At 64.8% G+C, this 19,833-nt stretch overlaps 1 protein-coding gene across 4 annotated transcripts in view; it reads left to right on the forward strand.

The window, feature by feature from the left end:
* Nucleotides 1-282: 282 nt before the first annotated feature.
* Nucleotides 283-19,833, forward strand: part of AGRN (agrin) — a gene marked incomplete at both ends in the record, with an annotated part of 29,162 nt that continues 9,611 nt past the window's right edge. For 2 of the 4 annotated variants that reach the window (XM_080690405.1, XM_080690406.1), the window contains 11 exons: nt 283-489; nt 2,143-2,404; nt 12,556-12,603; nt 16,665-16,880; nt 16,960-17,184; nt 17,274-17,498; nt 17,682-17,888; nt 18,818-19,036; nt 19,107-19,301; nt 19,388-19,588; nt 19,671-19,819. In XM_080690405.1, the coding sequence (XP_080546531.1) occupies nt 283-489; nt 2,143-2,404; nt 12,556-12,603; nt 16,665-16,880; nt 16,960-17,184; nt 17,274-17,498; nt 17,682-17,888; nt 18,818-19,036; nt 19,107-19,301; nt 19,388-19,588; nt 19,671-19,819 (2,154 nt within the window). Of the gene's footprint in view, nt 490-2,142; nt 2,405-11,876; nt 12,025-12,555; nt 12,604-16,664; nt 16,881-16,959; nt 17,185-17,273; nt 17,499-17,681; nt 17,889-18,817; nt 19,037-19,106; nt 19,302-19,387; nt 19,589-19,670; nt 19,820-19,833 lie in introns of those variants that run through there. The other 2 variants (XM_080690407.1, XM_080690408.1) reach the window with 1 other exon arrangement.

Below are 19,833 nucleotides of genomic sequence, written 5' to 3' on the forward strand. Positions count from 1 at the left end.
CCGGCCCGCCCCCTCCCGGCCCGGCCCACCGCCACTGGCCCGTAGCAGCCCGGCCCGCGGCGCGCCGCTTTGTTCGCGCGGCGCGGGTCGGGGTCGCGGGGGCGGGGACTTCGGGGCGGGGGCGGGGCGGGCGGTGGGGGAGGGGCGGCCGCCGGCCCCGCCCCCGCCGCCCGCGCTCCCGCCGCCTCCCGGGCTGCGTCCCGTCCTGTCCAGTCCCGTCCCCGGCGCGGCCCGGCCCGGCCCGCGCGCTCTCCCGGCCGCCTTCCGCCGTCCCCCCGCGCCATGGCCAGCCTGCGGCCGTCCGGCCCGGCCCCGCTGCGGCCGCTGCTGCTGCTCCTGGTGCTGGCCGTGCGCGCCCTGCCCGGCGCCGGCGGGACGTGCCCCGAGCGCGCGCTGGAGCGGCGCGAGGAGGAGGCGAACGTGGTGCTCACCGGCACGGTGGAGGAGATTCTCAACGTGGACCCGGTGCAGCACACATACTCCTGCAAGGTGGGCCCCGCCGGACCCGGCCCGCTCTGCGGCCGCCCAGCCGAGACCCCCGACCCGGGGCGTGGGAAAGCCCGACGCTCCGCTGCCCCCGCGCCCGCGCCCTTGGCGACCGCCAAGCTTCGGGTGGGGCGCCAGGTCCCGGAAAACTCCGCAGCGCCAGGAAAGTTCCTGTGGTGCCCAGCCAGCCCCGAGACCCGGCGGTGGCCGCCCCTCGGCCCAAAGCCCACTCGGTCCTCAGAAACAAGTGCACCTCCCTCCGGAGGAAGAGGGCTGCCGCACCCCCTCCCCATCAGCCAAGGAGAAAGAACTGGGACCCCCGGGGGGGCACTCTTTGCCTGGGGTGGCTGCTACCAGGACGAGAGGGGTGGGCTGGAGAGGTGGCGAGGGAAAGGGCTGCAGAGCTTCTTCTCCCCGGCCAGGGAGCCAGGGGGAGGGGTGCCGCAGCTACTGGGTGTGGGGGCAGGAGCCGGGAGTGGGCGGGGTCGCTGCCAGCCTCGCGTCCGACGGGCAGGTGCTGTGTCCTGCTCCTGGAGGCCGGCCATAGGGTGGGGGAGCTTGCCCTGCTCCTCCTTCAGTTGGACCCGGTAGCCCCTGAAATAGTTGTGGAGGGTTTTTCCCACTGTCTGGCAGGGAGGGATGGAGGACCCAGGGCGAGGCCTCCCTCTGGCCCCCCAAACCACCTCCCTGGAACAGAAATGGAATCATTGCTGTTCTGGGGACACGGAGAGGGTGGTGGCTTCTTTCTGAAGTGGTCTGTTCGGGCTACAGCCAGGATCCCTCAGCGGGGTCCCCTCCCTCACCACCGGGGCACTTTGCCAAGTCCCTGCAGGATTTTCCCGACTTCCTCCCCGCTGCTCCTGGGTGTGGCTGGGGTAGGGGGAGGCGACGACGCCAGGGGCTGGGGGCCTGCCGGGTCCGACCTGCTGGAGCCTACTGTGTGTGCAGGGGAGGCCAGGCTCTGCCCGCTGGTGGAGGCGTCCCTGCAAATGCTGCAGTCGTGCAGTGGACAGGTGGAAAGGCGCCCCATTGTCTTCACCCCCTTCCCAGAAGCCCAGGCCCCGCTCTGGACCTCTTCTGGAGAGCTGCCCTGGGTGGGGGCTGTGTGTGTCAGAGCAGGTGCCCTCAGGGCCCTAGGCGAAGGTGGAGGGTGGGGCCGCCTGGTGCTGCCCAAACTTGACTTTGTGGTTCTTCGGCTGCTTTGACTGCACACTGCAGAGCCCGAGAAGGGGGCTTTCACTTCCTGGGGGGAGGGTGGCCTGGCCCACCCACAGGGCTTCAAGAATCTCAGCTGGCCCCTTGCCTTGTGCATCCCCTTCCCTGCCCTGTGGCTGGCCCTGGCTTTGCCCTGGTGGTGTGGGTGGAGGGAGAGAGATTTGGGAAGGTGGGCCAGAGCTCAGGTGGACACTGGCTCTGGAGGGCTGGCACTGGGTGGATCTGGGGTGGGAGCTGCTTCCTGGGGTGGGGACATGTTCATAGGCACAATGGCGACCAGCACGGTGCTTCCCCACGGCTTCTGCCCAGGAGCCGACCCAGAGATCTCTGTACATCTCTGCCCAGGGCGGCCAGGAGACAGGGAAGGCCCCAGTTCCGCAGTCTGGCACTCTTCCCCCAGCAGGAAGAGGACCAATGACACCTGCTCTGTATCCACCCTAGGTTCGAGTCTGGCGCTACCTGAAGGGCAAAGATGTGGTGGCCCAGGAGAGCCTGCTGGACGGTGGCAACAAGGTAGTGATCAGTGGCTTCGGAGACCCACTCATCTGCGACAACCAGGTGTCCACCGGGGACACCAGGATCTTCTTTGTGAACCCTGCACCTCCCTACCTGTGGCCAGCCCACAAGAACGAGCTGATGCTCAATTCCAGCCTCATGCGGATCACTCTGCGGAACCTGGAGGAAGTAGAGTTCTGTGTAGAAGGTGTGTGGCGGGTCCCTGCAGGGGCGGGGGCAGGGGGGGGGGTTGGCAGTGGTGGCCGAGCCATGGCCAGTGGTCCCCTGGTGGGGCGGAGGGGAGTTTGCTGTGGGCTGGAGCACACACTGTGGCCGTGGGCCCGCCTCTTTCCCTCTTCTGGGCTCCACTGCCTCTTGGCTGCGTTTCTAGGGTCGGGCAGTCAGAGCCCAAAGCCTGGCTTCAGCCATCTTCCACTTTGGAGTGGAGATAAGCCCCAGCCCTGGGAAGGGACTGGCCACCTCCTCTTTCTCTGCCCCAACCCCGTACCCTTCCAGCCTGCCACACTCCCCGTGGAGGGCCCTTTTCCAGGGGAGGGGCAGGACCAGGTGAATGCTCACCAGCTGTCACACTCCCTAGCACCCTGAGCAGCACCTGTGCACCTGGACTGGACCCGTGCCGCTTTAGGGCATAGGGATTGGAGGGCGGGGGCTGCGTGCCCCCGGATGTTGTAGAGGCCTGTTGTTTCTGGGACCAGCTGCTCTCACCTGTCCTTTAGGACAGCCAGGGATTGTGGCAGGCGATGTCGCCCCCACTTCCTGTCTCTTCTCTCATGGTCTCCTGGAAGGGGATGTAGGCTGGGGGACAGACGCTTCCTCCCTCTCCCGGGGCAGTGGGGGGGGTCCTGATTTCCTGTCCTCTGATGTGCTCTGTTCCCAGTGGGGAGCCCTGCCTCCCCTCTGCCTTTGTGCCTTTATGCTGACTCGGACCCTGCCTCATGTGCACCTGGGGGGCACTATGATGGGGAAGGGGCAGAGCTTGGCTCTTCCCGGCTGTGATCAGCTGCTCCTGGGCTCCCCTGCTCAGCACAGGCTCAGCTGCAGGCGTCCGGCCAGGCCATTCCAATGGGCAGAGAGCCTGGCCCTGCTCTGGAAGCTGTGGTGGGAAAAGGCAAGGCAGGGTTTGGAGGCCATGCATTTGGGGTGGGTGGGCTGAGGAGGAGTTGGAGAAAGAGGGTTAGTGCTCAGGCCCCACAAAGAGCAAGAGAGTAAATCATTAACCTTAGGGCGGGGAGGGTCCAGCCCTAGGGGCCATGACTCAGTAACCGAGTTTACTTGGGGTCAGAGGTCAGACAGAAGGAGGGTCACCTGGGCAGATCAAGGTTCTGCAGGCTCTGCCATGCCAGGCCCTGGCTTTGGTGCAGTGAATGCCCAGGCTAAGCAGAGGGTCAGCTGGGAAGGAGGGTCCACAGGGAGAACCCCCCAGGGACTGGGGGTGGCTGGTGCTCAGGGGCCAGTCTGGGCCCCACAGCCCGCATGCAGGCAATGAAGGATTCTGTGAGCCGCTGGCCAGGGGGGACATGAGTGGGGCCTTGCAGGAAGGGCCAGGGGCCTTGGGGAAGCCCCCTGGGTAGAGGAGGCAGAAGGAGGAGTCTGGGTTCCCCTGTAAAGTGCTGGGGGGCCTGGAGGCTTTGAGCAGGGGCCACCTGAATCTCTATTTTGGAAGCCCAGCCCAGCCCTGGGTGGACTTTACTCAACAAAACCCATAAGACCATTGCCCGGGGGTATGCTGGGAAAGGAAACCATGCATTCAGGAGCCAGAGTGAGACCGGTGAGCCTCCTCGAGGTCCTCCCAGGTCTGAGGGTCTAGAGAAGAGAGACTCTTGCTTACCACTCTCAAGCTGGACCAGAGGGTGAGCCGTTGGCTGTTCTGCAGGAGAGTCCCTCCACCCCAGGCCTTTCTCTACGTGGTGATGGGTGAGCAGATGGAGATGGACCAAACTGACCTTCTCTCTGACCCCCATCTCATGCTACCCACCTCTGCAGGGCACAGGGTTCGCCCCAGTGTGGGTAGCCCCTGGTCCGCCTTGGTCACCCTTGTGATTTCTGGGTCCCTCATCTTGTGGGAATCTGGTCCTGGATCATTCCCTCCCTGGGCATTGTCCTGAGGGCACCTGCTGCTGGGCCACACACCTGGCCCCCCTTCTAGAGCCTATCCTCCCTCAGTTTCTCCCCTGGGCTCCCTTGGACTTCCTGGCCCTGTCCAGTCAGCCCCTCCCCCAGTCACAGCCCCCGGGAAGGCTCCTCCTCCCTGTCCTCTGCCTGGGGAGCCACATTCCTGGCATAACTGAGACAGGTATGTGCCCCTCCCTCTGCGTCACCTTTGGGGCCTCCCCTGCTCCTCCGGAAGGAGACCCCCACCCCCTGCTTTGTCTGGGAGTTAGCCTAGCCTCTCAGAGCCAGCTGCTCCCTGGAGCTGACCTGCTTGGGCAGCCCTCTGCCACCTGGGTCTGGTCTGGACACTGCCCCACACTCCTCCCACCCCACCTCTCCCGTGCCTCTCCCCATCCCACCCTGGGAGGGCTGTCTAGGCACCGCCCTGAAGCCCCCCTGAAAGGACACAGGCTAGCCTTCCCCTCTGGGAGCCAGGGGCAGAGAAAGGACGTGTTGTCTGCCCCTGCAGGGCCTGGCACAGGGACAGGGCAGGGGGCCAGGGTCGGAGTGAGCCTGGCGCCTACCCAGTCCTCAGGCTGGGGTCCTGACTGACATGTTCCCTGGGCCAGCCTGGCCAGCCTCTCCTCCCTGCCGGGCCAGCTGTTCAGCCTTTGGGAGGGCAGTTCTGGGCAGGTTAGGGACGTGCTGGGTCCCTGGCTGTGAGGGAGGCATGCTGAGCCCACACCAGGGCCCTAGGCTCCCGGGAATCCTTGGGCCACAGGAGGACTGCCTTCCAGGGGGGCTGGCTCCCTCTGGTCTGCTCAGCTCTGTCCCTTAGCTCTCCCCACTCCTGCTCATGGCCTGTCCTGGACTCCAGGTTCCAGCCTACCCTCGGCCCCACCTAGTCCCCTGAGGGCCCTCCCTCTGGCAGGTCAGGGCTGGAAGCTGCCTCTTGCAGCTGGGCGGGGCTTGCCCAGGTGGGGAGGGGCCTCCTTCATCCCACCTAGGTGCTGGTAGAAGCTGGGGCTTGGTGCCTCCTAGGGTGGGTTATCTGGCCTTGGGTTCCCTCTGGGCCCCTCCCGCAGCCCTGAGGTGGGCTTTGCCCAACAAAACCAGGGAAGCACAATGGGGATGGGCGGGGCGTGCCAGCCACTCTGGGGGGTTGGCTTCCCCTTAGGCTCAGGACTGAGCTGGTGGAAACAGCTCTTGGCTTTTTCCAGCTCCACCCCACTCCCCCAGCCCCACCCAGAGAGGAGCCCCAGCCTCCATTCTCTGCAGATTAGAAGTGGAAAAAACTTGTTTTGAAACTGCCCTCCCCTTCTTCAGCTGCTGGGGCCTCCCCCAGTGGGTGCTGGACCCACAGACTCTGTTGGGGCCTGCCCCAGACCTCACCAGCGCCCTTGTGGGTGTGGGACCCGCATCCTAAAGCTGAGGAGCTATGGGGCCAGGGAGGCGGCATTTGAGGCTGGAGGTCAGCTGGTCAGGGCACTGGCCAGGTCTGAAGCTTACCCCCAGGGCCCCAGCCATAGAAGCAGAGGGGAGGCCCACGCTGTGGCCAGGGGGCCAGCCACAGCTTGCTTCTGGTCTCCATGCAACCCCCTTTCTGAAGGACTAGTCCCAGCAACCCCATGAGGACCAAAGCCTGCCCCCCCCACACCACAGGGGGGTGGGAAACAGCTGTAGAACTACACACACACACACACACACACACACACACACACACACACACACACACATACACACAGCCCTTTACCTCCACTTGTGGGACCCAGGCCAGCTGCTGGCTTCAGAGCTGTGAGGCCTGATGGGCTAGGGTGGACCCCCTCCTGCCCATGCTGGGCTGGGGCCACTGCAGTCACCATCGTAGCCCCGCTACCTAGCAGTTGACCCCCCAGCGGCCACCTGGAGGAGGGCTGGGTCCCTGCACCTCTTGCTTACAAGAGCCTTGGCTGGAGTGGCCAGAGCTGGGAGTGGAGAAGGAGGGAGGCTCCCCTCCAAAGGCCCCTCCTGGCACAGATCCTGAGAACTTCCTCTGAGGAAGGCCCCCTGCAGGGGCTGCTTACAGCTGGACCTGGGAAAGGGGAGAATGCTCCTCCCCTCAACCCCCTGTAGAGTGGAGGCGTGGGAGAGGGGAGCCTGCTCTGCCAGGCTGCTTCCAGCTGTGAGGACTGACTTGAGCTCTTAGGCTGGCTGGCTGCAGCTTCAGTTGTATCTGTGCCCTGGGGTGTGCCAGCGCCTGGCTGGTGGCCCCAGGGTCAGCCTGAGGGTGGGCTGAGGGCAGGGCGCTGAGGTGTGGGTGCTGGGGAGCCTGTGTTGGTGGCTACAGGGCCAGCCTGCCTGTCCATGCAAAAGGAAGACTCCTCTTGCTGACTGCTCTGCTGTGTGAGGTCTCAGCACCTTCTCCTTTGGGGCTCTGTCTCTGGGAGTGCTGAGGTGGTGTGCCCTTCTGAGATGGGGGCACACTTGGTGAGCCTGCTGCCAGGGACAGGAGAGCCCTGGGGCCAATGGATCTCACTGACCTTTATGAGCCCCGAGGGAGGCCAACGCAGGGTTCTCCTTGACCTCTGGACCACCCACGCTGGTCCTAGGAGAAGCATCAGCCTGGTGTGGCTTTGGAGCCCCTGCCTCGTACCCACAGGGTCCGTGCACAGAGGGGAAGTGGCAAGGGGAGGAGAGGAGATGTTAGCCCACTTCTGGGGCAGGAGCGGGGCCAGGCAGCTTCACTCCAGTGATTAGTCCTTCCTCAGGTACACAGCCACTCACCTGGCCTCCAGGCACTGCCACCATCCCCTCCACAGGGCCCTGCGGGGGTGTGGGCTCCCCAAGGAGCTAGGTGTGAACCGTAGATTGAGGGGTGAAGGTGGACATAGATTGAGGGGTGAAGGTGGATGGGGAGCCACAGGTGGTCCCTGCAGCTAGGGGGAGGGATGGAGGAAAGTGCTGTGGGCCTGGCCGAGGGGAGGGCTGGAAGCCAGTGGCTGTGACCCCTGGCTGGAGAGAGCGCTGCTCCTCCCCCACTTAACACACCTCTGCTCTCCAGCAGAGAGCCCCTCCCCAGCCCCCTCCTCCCTGCACCCTGGCCCTTTGGCCCTCCCTCTGCCTTTCCTGAGTACATCACCTCCCCAGCACCCCCAAGTCATCCCTAAGGCCTGTTGTGCCCTCCCCTGTCCCATCTGGTGCCTCTTGCCAGGGTCAGCATGGCTGGCTGGACTGAGCAGGGACTCCCGAGTGGCTTGACCACCCTGTGGGGGGGCACCTGACACCACAGCACTCAGGGCCTGGCTGAGCCAGGTCGGGTGTGCCTGGAAGGGGCCTGCAGAGGACACGGATGGCCGCCCCTTGCCGTCCCTGTGCTTGGTACCTGCTCAGCTCATCCCCTGGCCCCTATTGCAGAGGACCAGGTGGTCCCCAGCAGGTGAAGTCCAAGGAGCTGCCCTGCTGGATCCCCTCACTGCACATGCAGCCTTCCAAGCCCGCCCCATCTCTGGCCTTGGGAGTTGCCTCTTGCCTCTGGGGGCTCTTCCTGTGAACTGTTCAAGCCCCTCCTCCCACTACTAGTGTGTGTGCAAGATTGCCACTAGTGACCCTGGGACAATCTGGGCATGGTTTGCTACTGCCACTGTGTAGCTTCCCCAGGGCAGCAGGAGACAGTGCCCCACCCAGGGAGGTGCAGACGGCCAGTTAGGGCTGGCTGGTGCCGGGGCAGGGCAGAGACGCCAGGGGTGGGAATGAGGCAGGCGGACAGCACCCCTTCGGGCCTGTTGGTTGCCCTGTGAGCCAGCTCTGCGGGGCCACTTCCCAAATCTTCTCTTAAACCCACCGCCTGCATAGCAGGCTGTTTGCCAGGGTGGGGAGGTGGGTGGCCACAGGGCCTAGGGAGGCACCTTCCAACCTCACCTGAGGTGGGAGGTGACCACATGGGCCTGGGCCTGTGGCTGGGGACAGGAACCCTTGGAGTCAGGCAGCCCCCTTGGCTGCTGGCCCAGGCCCAGCAGCGACTCCTGCTGTGAAACGCCCATTGTCTGCTAGGACGAGGGGGAGGGGACAGCGCAGCCTGAGACTGGACACTGGGAGGCCTTGGGATGGGGACACAGCCCCGCCCCCACGGGTGAGGCCTGTATACACCTGTGCAGCAGGGGCAGGCCAATGCGGTGAGTGCCGGCGCCGGCGCCGCAGAGGCAGCTATTTATTTCCCTTTGGAGCAGAGCAGGCCTTGGGAACCCTTGGCAAGGGGGCAGGCCAGCCTTCGTAGCCAGATGGAGGTCTGACGGTGCGTCTGCAGGTGGCGCCCGGGAGAGGCCTCGGTCTGGGAGGTCGTGGGTCTGCGCATGTGCGGTGTGCACAGCTCGGCTCCGTGGGCCCCCCGGCCATCCCGCCCCCACCCACCCCAGCCTTTCGGAGGGAGCCCCTCGGGAGCGGATGGAGGGGTTATCTGCATGAGAATAGACCTGCGGGCTGCCAGTGGACGGGATTTCCCACCCTCTCCAGGCCTGCTCCACCTCCTGGGGCCTAGTCCGTCCACTGGTCTGCGGGCTTGAGGTCACGCCCAGTTGTGTGCCTGTGGGGTGGGGGGCGGGCTTTGTGTTGCACGAGGGTGAAATACTGTGCATGAAGGTTGGGAGTGCTAGTGTGGGCATAAGTGTGCAGTCGCATGGGGGGGGGGATGAGCCCAAAGGGGAGGAGCTGTTTCCTGGCTCGGAGAATCCCGTTCATTCCCAGGGCAAGAGCCTGCGTGGGCTGGTCCAGGCTGAATGATTTTGTCTGAAGATCCCAAAATAGCTTCAGCAGCCTGACCACCCCTCCCCCGCTGGACCTGGCCCTCAATGGCTCTTTGTCTCTAAAGGCATCCCGCCCCTGCAGGGGGCACAGACACTGATTTGGGGCTTGGTGGGGCCGACTGCCCGCCTGGCTCCCCTTCCCACTGGACCGTCAAGGCTCTAAGTCCCACTCCAAGCATTGAACTGAGCTGGGTTCCCCAGAAGATGGGTCCCTGGACGCCCCCTCAGTGGAAGACCCCAGGATCTCCTGGGGGGCCAGGCTCCCCAGTGGCCTTTGACGTTTCCCCTGCCAGGGCTCCCATTACTAAGACGTCCCTCCCGGCTTCCTCCTGCACAGCACGCCTGGGCAGCAGGGTGGGTGTGTGGCCTGCTGGGCACCCTGACGCTTTCTGTGGGTCCTCCTTAGGCTGCCAGTGAGAGGCACTTGGGAAGGCTGCCCACCCTGAGTCTTCCTTGGCTTGCTTTCTCAGCCCTGGGCCAAGCCTTGCCCTGGGAGTGAAGGCCTGGACACTGCCAGTGGGCAGTGCCAGGGCCCAGAGGGTGCTCAGGGCAGGAGGCAGGCATAGGGGCCATGGCTGGGGTGAGGTCTCCCGTGGTTTGAGGAGTTACTGCCCTGCGCTTGAGCTGTGGGGATCCACTTTGTTTTCCTGTAAGGATTCCTTAGAATGGTGGGTTTCAGGGCTACCAGGGATGAGAGGACCCCTAACATAGGTGATGGGCGGGGATGGCTCCCCTGAGAGATGTGCTCAGTGCTGGGTACCAGGCGGCTGTTCCCACTGAGGTGGGATCGGTAGGAGGCAGGGGCAGCCAAGCTTTTGAGGAACCTGCCTATCCAGAAGGGTGTGCCAGGAGGGGACTCCAGGTAGAGGTTTTTTCTGACCCATGGGTGCAGGTTTCTGGGGCAGCAGGGAGAGAGGTTGGGTCTTTCCCCCACAGTAGACTGAGATGAACCGGGGAGGATCTGCTGACAGCAGATTCTGAGATGTAATGAGTGTGCGTGGGTGACTGCGTGTGCAAATGCTGGGGTAAGGAGTGTGGTGTGGGTCCGTTGATGTCAGCTGGGGTGGAGGTTCGGTGAGTGCGGGGCGGTGGGGGGGAGTGGGGGGGGTGTTCCTGGAAAGGTGCAGCCGGCCCAGAGGACCCTGCAGGGAGGACGTGGTACCCATGGAAGTGGTGTAGGCAGTGTGCGGGCAGGTGGTGGAGGGAGAGTGTGGAGGAGAGTGTGGAGAAGCGCAAGTGTCTGCCCTGGGGCTGGGTCCCTATGGAATCCTGGCCAAGGAGGGTGGAAGTGCCTGAACTGGTAGCCAAGGCGCGGAGGTTCTCAGCCGCGAGATCTCTCCGATCCGCGGCGCCCCCAGGTCTACCAGGAGCCGAGGTCAGGGAAAATGGCGACCTCAGGGGCCGGATGTGGAGACGCCAGACTCTGGGACTGGGGTCCCAGAGGGGCCCCGCCACCCACAGTGACGTCACGTCCTCGCGTTCCCACGGCGGCCGCTGGGGGGCGCGCCAGACTCGCGGGAGCGCGCTGGGAGTTCCGACGTTATTTGCATACGGCTGATTTGCCTGGGGCTCCTTTGCAGTTTTCCTGGGCTCTGCGAAGTGAGTTGGAGGTGCGGGGTTGGTTCAGGTGTTGCTGTCAGATTCTGGGAGGGGGGTGGGCGAGGCGACTTCTGGACCCGTCACCTCTCACCCAGCTCCCAGCTTGCGCCCACCTGGGATATCACCCACACACACATACCCTGGTGGAGCCAGCGGGATAAACACAGGCACCCGGTGACAGGTACACACGGACTGAATCCCAGGACCTGGTCTTGCGTGCGAGGTCCAGCCCGCGGTGGTGACTCGAACAACCTCACAGCCCCGCCGGGCCCTGGGGCCACCTCGACTGAGCGAGCCGCTCCCACCACGCCCTGGGCCGTGCCCCAGCCCCCCAGTTCCTACCTCAGGCGCTCCGCTCCCCTCCCCGGGGGCAGCACCAGCCTCCTCTCCAGCCCTGGCACCTGGCACGCCCTGACCCTTCCCCGCACCCTCGCTATTTCCAGCGCCTACCTCCCGCCCCTCCCCAGCCCCGCCCTGGCCCCGCGCCCTTCCCTAGGGCGCCCCCCGCCCCTGCCCAACCTGATCCCCACCCGGCGCCGCCTTTCATCCCTTTCGGCGCTCGGTCATTGCCTGCCCGTCCTCTCTGCTCCAAGCTGCGACTCCCTACGGACCCGGTCCCCCGAGGCGTCTTCCTTTGTCTCTGGTCCCCGCCCTCCCTCCGCGGCGCCCCTCGCCCCTCACTCACCGCCCCAGCCCGGGCGAGGGCCAGGGCTGCCGCCGCTGCCTAAGGCAGGCGCCTCTGCGGCCAGCTCTTTATTCTCTCCCGACGCGATCGCTCCTCCCGCCTCTGCCATCGCGCCCGCGCTCTCCCAGGCGCGAGCAGCAGGCTCCGCGCCCGCGCCCCGCGCCCGCGGTCCCGTCGGCCTCTCCAGCAGCGGGGGCTCCGCGGACAGCGCCGGCTGGCGGGAGGAAGGGTTGCGGCCCGCCAGGGTGGCCACGGCCCTGGGTCCTGCTCCTGCCTCGGAACCTGCATTTGGGATTTCTATTCCCGGAGAATTCTGCACACCTCCCATTATGAGCCTGGAGGGCTGGGGAGGGCCCGGCGTCCTTCGGGCCGTGGCTGGGGTTGAACTTTGAGAGCCCAGCTGCTGTCTGCTGCCCCAGGGGACCCAGGATGGGGGCAGTAGCCCCGAAGAGGCCTAAGGGTGCTCCGTGAGGCCCCCCACGCCCGGCAGGGGCCAGAGTCGGGCCATGCCTCCTTTGCCGCTGGAGCGAGGCCCTGGGCAGCAGCCGGGCGCCTCCCTGCTGGTGCGCTACTTCACCATCCCCTGCAACATCTGCCTGATCCTGCTGGCCACCTCCACGCTGGGCTTCGCTGTGCTGCTCTTCCTCAACAACTGTACGTGGCTGCTGGGCGGGGCCCAAACGGGCCCGTGGCTGCTGGTCATTCTGCTTCCCAGCCGCCTGGGGTACTGAGCAGGTGGGGTCACCGCCAGGCCAGGGGCCACCTGTACTTTCTGAGTACAGTGATGGGTCAGTCTGGACCCCTGGGCCCCTTGAGCCTGTTCTTGGGCTCCTGGCGGTACTGACCCTCAGCCTGAGGGGCAGACACAACTTTCTGTGGAGTTGGGAAGGGGTGTCTGCACTGAAAGTGGGGCCTTGGGAGCAGGAACAGGGCCTGGGTGGGGCTCATCTGGGGAAACAGCGGGCTGTCTGATTTTGCTATGGGACCCCACTTGACAGGTGTCAGGCCCTCACTGTGCAGCTGGAGGGGCAGAGGAAACAAGGGCCTTGGTCCCCATCCCCAGGTCTGCCAGCTCACAGCTGCCCTGCCTGGGGCTTGGGCTGGGGCCAGGTCAGATGTGGGAAACCAGGTTCAGAGGGGACTGACTCGGAGTTTGTTTTTTTGTTTTTTGTTTTTTTTTTCCAGACAAACCTGGGACCCACTTCACACCAGCACCTCTGGTGCCTCCTGATGGTGAGTAGGGCCTCCACGTGGGGTGCCAGATGGACAGGACACTCTTGGGGCTGGGCACACCAGGACTCTTAGATGTGTCTGAGGAATGAGACTGGGCAAGGAGCCTGTTCTCCCTGGGGAGTCTGTGGGTGTGGGCAGTGCAGGACTTTACTGTCTCTGCCTCAAAATTGGGAGGGAACATGTCCAAGACCCCAAGTTAAGAGATGCTGTCAGACAGCCCAGGTGAGTCAGGGGGACTTCCTCTCCTTTGTCCAACCTCCTTCCTCAGGAAGAGGTGGGGCTGGAGACAGACAAGCCCAGAGCTGAATCTGGGCTGGAGGGGAGTGTCTCTGTAGGACCCCGGCAGCTGTTTGAGGAGGGGCCTGTCTGTCCCTCCCTGATCGCAGAGAGAGGGCGTGGTGATGGAGGGGTGAGCTGACCTCTTCTTTGACCCCTTTGTGGGATGGGGCGGGCTTCCCCCAGGCTGCCGGTGCACAGGCCTCTGTAATTAAGTTAATGTCTGAGGACAAGTGCGTCAAGGAGCAAGGACCACAGCTTGGCCTGCTGGTGCTCGGCAGGCTGCCCACTGCTCGGCAGCCCACTCGCGGTCCTGCTGCCGCTGGGTCTTTGCCAGGTGGTACCTGCCCAGGCTCCCAGAGAACGAGTCCAGAACTGCCTTATGTGGGGGAGGGTACATGTGGCTGTGTCCTGAGCAGGACATGGGTGGAGAGGACTGCTAGGGGAGAGACCCCTGGCTGGCCTGGGCTGCACGCTTTGTCTAGGGCACTTCTGGGTCTTGGGGTGGGGAGGGGGCCTGGTAGGGTGGGGTCTTCCCTGGGAGTGAGAGGCTTAAGCACTCAGAAGTAGGAGCTGAGCCAGATGTGGCAATCCTAGCACTTGGGAGGCTGAGACAGGAGGATTACAGATTAGAGGCCAGCCTGGACAATTTAGTGAAATCCTATTTCAAAATAAAAAGGGGGACAGCCAAGGGTGTAGTTTGGAGATAGAATGCCCCTGGGTGCCATCCTCAATACCACACACACAAAAAGCAGGAGCAGGATTGAGAGGTGTGCAAGATGGAGGGGCCACTCTCCCATCTTTCAGTGGCCATCCGGCCCGAGGCCATGTGTAACCAACTGTCCTTGCTGGGGGCTGTGATGCTGGCAAGCTGGCTGATGCCCTGGGCTACTCTGGGTGGGGTAAGTAGGTGGGTGAGCAGCCCATTTGTCTCAGACCACTGTCCCCTGCTGGACTGGGGACAGACAAGTCCCAGGTCCTCCCAGTGGGGTGGACTGTGAGGAGAAGGCAGGTCTGTCCTGAGCTAGGCACTGAGGGTAGCCTGTGGGCAAGAGGCGCGGCCATCTGGGCTTGGACCAGGTTGAGGACACTTGCTCCTCTGAGCATCTGAAGCCCAGAGGCTGTGGGGTGTCCCTCTCCCCTACGCCGCCTCTCCCTCATCCACACCCAGACATCTGTTGCACACGGCCACCACCACGTGGACACATGAGGCCCTGAGCAGGGCCTGGGGCATCTGCTCCCTCCCCCAACCCACCCGAGACCAGGAGGAGAGTTAAATATACTAGCAGCAGCCATGGCTATAAAAAGCCCCTGCCACCTCCGCGCTGCAGCGAGAGATTGCCTGGGCGGGAAGCTCAGTGGCCAGGGAGAAGCCCCACTGGGGACTGAGCGGGGCAGCGTGGTGGGCCCCAGAGGTGACCCACCAGCTCTGGCGTGCCACCTGCATTGATGAGGGACAGCTCTGCCATTTCTCAGCAGTGTGACTTGGGGGCTGCGCTGTCCCTTGGTTTCCTCTTCTGCCCAGTGGCCTCGAGGAGGGCAGTGCACCACAGTGTAGGGTGGTGCCCGCTGCGGAGGGCATGGACGTTATGACCGGCTCTGCCGGGCCTGCGTGCAGGTGGGCTTGGTATGGGGTCGCTGTGCACGCCCATCTTCCTTGGGCTCTGAGTTGGTGCCTGTTCTCAAACTCAGTCGAGAACCTTGTCTTGAGCCTCCATAGTCTTCTGGTCCCGGGGCCTCGGGAGTCACATCAATGGCGATGGTGGCACAGGGACAGTGGTAGCGGCCCTCACTTGTCTAATGGCTCGAGTGTGGGAGGAAGCGGGCTCTTCCGGAGGTGACGACTGCCGACCTGACTGCTGGCAAGTTCCTTCGTCTGGAGAGGGGACAAATGCAGGGACCAGCACCGTGTGCTCTGAGCTCAGCTTTGCTGCAAAACCGCATCAGGTGCTGGGGCCAGGTGCAGGCCCCAGTGGTAGGGACAGATGTCTTTGGCTGTGGGTCAGGACCTGGGTAGAGATCTGGCCGGGCCGGGCCGCGCAGATGGAGAGGTGGCTGAGCCCGGAGCACAGGCACACAGCAGCTGGCCCAGGTGCAGGGAGGTGACCGGCCTTTGACCCTGGAGTTGAATCCTGGAAGAATCCTGGGTCAGCTGGTCCAGCTGAAGCTCCGGAGCACAGCAGGCACCAGTAGGTGCCTGTCGGGCTTGCCTGGGAGTCGTAGGAAGCTTGGACAAGAGAGGGCTGAGTGTGAGAGGTGGGGGCCATTGGGCCAGGGGGCCATCCAGGCAGGAAGGGGACACTTGTGGGTGTGGTCTGAGCGCAGCACACACTCAGCACCCTGCAAGCTGCAGGCATGGGCCCTCTTCCTCTTAGGCCCATGGCCCTGGAAAGCAGCTCCTGTTGTCCCCACGCACAAAGGGACCACTGAGGCACAGGGGGACAGCCTGGCTCCAGTATCTGAGGGAGCCTGGTGAAGTGGGGGCAGGGAAGCAGACTGAGACCTCTGTACCCTCAGCCTTCTGGGGTGGGGGAAGGGACACCCCGACCGGCAGACAGGAGACTGGGGTGGGCTGTTGCCATTAGCAACGGTTGGCTGCAGACCCCGATGCACCCCATCCCTCCTAGGAGATGGGAGGAGACTTCCGCCTCATTTCCCCAGCCTGCCGGAGTGATAGGGGCTCTACCCCCATGACTTATTAATGTTAATTGAACTAAATTAAACATTTATTAGATTCAGACAACTCCAGCCCCTAATGAGCCCACCTCTCCCACAATGCTCTGTCTCAAGTGGGGGCCCTGGGGCCCATTGCTGTGATCGGGATGGCTGTCCTGGGCTGTCCCTGACGTCCCTGCTCCCCCTTTATGTAGCACTCAGTGGAAGGCACAGGCAGGGCCTCTCCAAGCCCTCTGCAGATTGTGACACTGAGCTGAGAACCAAGATGTCAGGATGTCAGGGAGTGAAGTGACGGGGCCTGCTCTGTGCTGACAGGTGCTGAGGCCCCAAGGAGCAGCCGAGCCAGGGCAGGGCTCCGGGAGGGCGGCTCCTGGTTCCCCAGGCCTCAGGAGGGCACTGAGGGAGGTGCCCAGCCTCAGGTCAGCTCAAGGCTGGGGGCCGGGGTGGGGTGAGGGCACACAAGGGCCATGGAAGGTGGGGTGGCCAGGGAGTAGTAGCTGGAAAAGGACCTGCAGGCAGGCAGGGCAGTGCTGGGGGAGTCTGGAGGAACAGGCGTGGAGGGAGAAGGGGGCCTGGAGCCAGGCTTCGGGTGCTGGACTGGGCTCCTGGAAGGTGGAGGATGGGCGGGGAGCCAAAAGGTAGAGCAAAAGGCTGGCCTTGGAAGGCCTGGAGCTGACCCTCTAAGGAGGCAGGAGCAGCAAGGTCTCATGGCTTGGGGTGGGTGGGTGGGTGGGAGGTGAGCAACTCTCCTAGGTGAGGCTGGTGTGGGAGGAGTCTCCTGGGTGGAGCTGGGCACAGCCATTGCCCTCTCCTGCTGGAGCGGGCTGCGAGTGGGTGACCTGCCCTGCCTGGGGACACATGTGCCCCTCTCTAGTGTGTGGGCGATGGGCAAGATGGACGTGGGAGAATGTTCTTCTATGTGGCGGTGTCCCAGGGCTGGTGGGGCGCCCTCCAGGGGCGGGGTGAGGGTGTGTGTGAGCGGGTGGCGGGCCCTGAGCTCGGGCATGTGTGGGCACGGCTGTGCTGTGCAGATGTGCCGGGGTAGTTTATAGAGAATGGGCTGCCTGCCTTGCCAGTGTTCTGACCATCCCTTCTCGGTCCAACCACAGCGTGCAGGGGGATGCTGTGCGGCTTCGGCGCTGTATGCGAGCCCAGCACCCAGGATCCAGGCCAGGCCTCCTGCGTGTGCAAGAAAAGTGCTTGCCCGGCAGTGGTGGCGCCTGTGTGTGGCTCTGACGCCTCCACCTACAGCAATGAGTGCGAGCTGCAGCGTGCCCAGTGCCGGCTGCAGCGGCGCATCCGCCTGGTCCGCCGGGGGCCCTGTGGTGAGTGCATGCGTGCGGGCAGCATGGGGGGCGGGCCGGATGGCCAGCGCCAGCGTGACCCCACTCTGCCCGCCCGCAGGGTCCCGGGACCCCTGCTCCAATGTGACCTGCAGCTTTGGCAGCACTTGTGCACGCTCGGCGGATGGGCAGACCGCCTCCTGCCTGTGCCCCACAACCTGCCGCGGGGCCCCCGAGGGCACAGTGTGCGGCAGCGATGGTGTTGACTACCCCGGCGAGTGCCAGCTGCTGCGCCGTGCGTGTGCGCGCCAGGAGAACATCTTCAAGAAGTTTGACGGTCCCTGCGGTGAGCTCTAGCCTGTGCGTTTCGCACAGCCCCTGCTGTGCTACCCCTCCCTGCCGGCCATGGCCCCTAACCCCGGCTTCTTTTCCCAGATCCCTGCCAGGGAGCGCTCACAGACGCGGGCCGCATCTGCCGAGTGAACCCACGCACACGGCGCCCTGAGATACTCCTGCGGCCAGAAAGCTGCCCATCCAGGCACGCGCCTGTGTGCGGGGACGATGGGGTCACCTACGACAATGAATGCAGAATGGGCCGGGCAGGAGCTGCCCGGGGCCTGCTCCTCCAGAAAGTGCGGTCTGGCCAGTGCCAGCCTCGAGGTACGTGGCCCGGGAGGCCCCACTGTCTGCCATGGATGTTCTGCAGCAGCTGGCGATCGGACAGTCTGGCCTGCAGTGGGCAGTCATGAGTTCCCTCACGAGGCAGGGCCCCTGCTCACCACCCCCATACCCAAGGGTCCCCGGTGCACCTGGGCCTCTCTGTGACCTCCTTGCCCACCCCAGACCAGTGTGCCGAGGCTTGCCAGTTCAACGCAGTGTGCCTGTCCCGCCGTGGCCACCCCCGCTGCTCCTGTGACCGGGTCACGTGTGACGGAGCCTACAGGCCTGTGTGTGCCCAGGACGGGCACACCTATGACAACGACTGTTGGCGCCAGCAGGCGGAGTGCCGGCAACAGCGCGCCATCACTCCCAAGCACCGGGGCCCGTGTGGTGAGCACCGTGGCCCTGTCCCGGCCTTGTCCACCATCACATCCCATCTCCCTCCCTCCTCATGGCCTGGGTCGGTGGGGCGGGGCCCTCTGGGGAGGCCCCAGGTGGGTGCAGGCTATGAGGAGGGTGCCTGAGACATGGGGAGGGGGTTAGGCCAGCCTGCACCTAGCCACGCTGATACCACGAGTCCTTCGGTCTGCCTGTCCATCATCTCTGAACCTTGGGGGGGTGGACCACCTGGGCGGGAGGGAGTGGGCACAGCGCCAGGGTCCTGCACTCGGAACACACACAGCGCCCACCCACCAGAAGGATCTCAGTGGGATCTGAGGGGCCAGCAGGGGGGGAGCAGCTGGTAGTGGCTAGCATGTCCTACGGGGACCAGGGCTGCTGCCCTGTGTTGGTCTCAGTTAGTCCCTGTCCACCTTTCTGGTCTGTCTTTCTGCGTCTGTCTCTTCTCCGTGGGCCTTCTCTCTCGGCCTCGCCTCTTGTGTCTTCCAGCCTGACCTACTGGCAGGATGAGGTGCCGCGCCTGCCCGCCAGGAGCCACAGCCCGAGGTCTGCCCCTGGCGCGGCTGGGGGGGGTGGCTCGCTGCTGCCTGGCCTTGTGGTCCTCAGAGCAAGTGGACAGACACCTCCTCCCCCTGCAGCCCTGGGTGTGACTCTGGGGTGCAGGCGCCTCCCTTCCTGGAGAGCGCCCACGAGTGTGGGTTCCCGGGGCTGCTGCTGGTGGGGTCAGTGGCCTGCGGTGGGCAGTCAGGAGGCTCCTGTGTCCCCATCTGCCTCTGTCGTGTGTCTGTCCCTTTCTCTGCTGTGTCCTGCGCATCTTGCTCTTCCTCCACCACCCCACCCCGGGAAAGGGATGCTTTGTGGAGCTGGGGGCTGGGCCCGCGGCTGGGAGCGGCGGGGGGCTGAGTGCCTGTCTCTCCCAGATCAGGCCCCATCCCCATGCCTTGGGGTGCAGTGCGCATTTGGGGCGACATGTGCCGTGAAGAACGGGGAAGCTACATGTGAGTGCCAGCAGGTGTGCTCTGGAGTCTATGACCCCGTGTGCGGCAGCGACGGCGTCACGTACGGCAGCACATGCGAGCTGGAGGCCATGGCCTGTGCTCTCGGCCGGGAGATTCGGGTGGCCCGCAAAGGACCCTGTGGTCAGTGGGGGGCGAAGGAGTGTGGTGGGGGGGCCTTTCTGTTCGTGTGGTGACAGAGCCCCCTCCCCAGACCGATGCGGGCAGTGCCGCTTTGGAGCCCTGTGTGAGGCGGAGACCGGGCGCTGTGTGTGCCCCTCGGAATGTGTAGCCTCCGCCCAGCCCGTGTGCGGTTCTGACGGGCACACCTATGCCAGCGAGTGTGAGCTGCATGTCCACGCCTGCACACACCAGATCAGCCTGCACGTGGCCTCAACAGGACACTGCCGTGAGTGGGCATGGGGCCAGGCGTGCCGGGGTCCCGTGACACCCAGCCAGGGTCTGCTGACCCCCGCTTGGCTCCGTGTGCTGCAGAGACCTGCGGAGAGGCAGTGTGTGCCTTTGGAGCTGTGTGCTCAGCAGGGCAGTGTGTGTGCCCGAGGTGTGAGCGCCCTCCGCCCGGCCCCGTGTGCGGCAGTGACGGTGTCACCTATGGCAGTGCCTGCGAGCTCCGGGAGGCGGCCTGCCGGCAGCAGACACAGATTGAGGAGGCCCGGGCGGGGCCATGTGAGCAGGGTAGGTTGGTCGGCTGCGCGAGCTGCTCGGGGCCAGCTGTGGATGAGGACACCGCGGGCGACACAGCCCTCCTTTCCCACAGCTGAGTGTGGCTCAGGAGGCTCCGGCTCTGGGGAGGACAGCGAGTGTGAGCAGGAGCTGTGCCGGCAGCGTGGCGGCGTCTGGGATGAGGACTCGGAGGACGGGCCATGTGTTTGCGACTTCAGCTGCCAGAGCGTCCTGAGGAGCCCAGTGAGCCCCCCCGT

The sequence above is a fragment of the Muscardinus avellanarius genome (assembly GCF_963383645.1).
Source record: "Muscardinus avellanarius genome assembly, chromosome: 3".
Classification (NCBI taxonomy): domain Eukaryota; kingdom Metazoa; phylum Chordata; class Mammalia; order Rodentia; family Gliridae; genus Muscardinus; species Muscardinus avellanarius.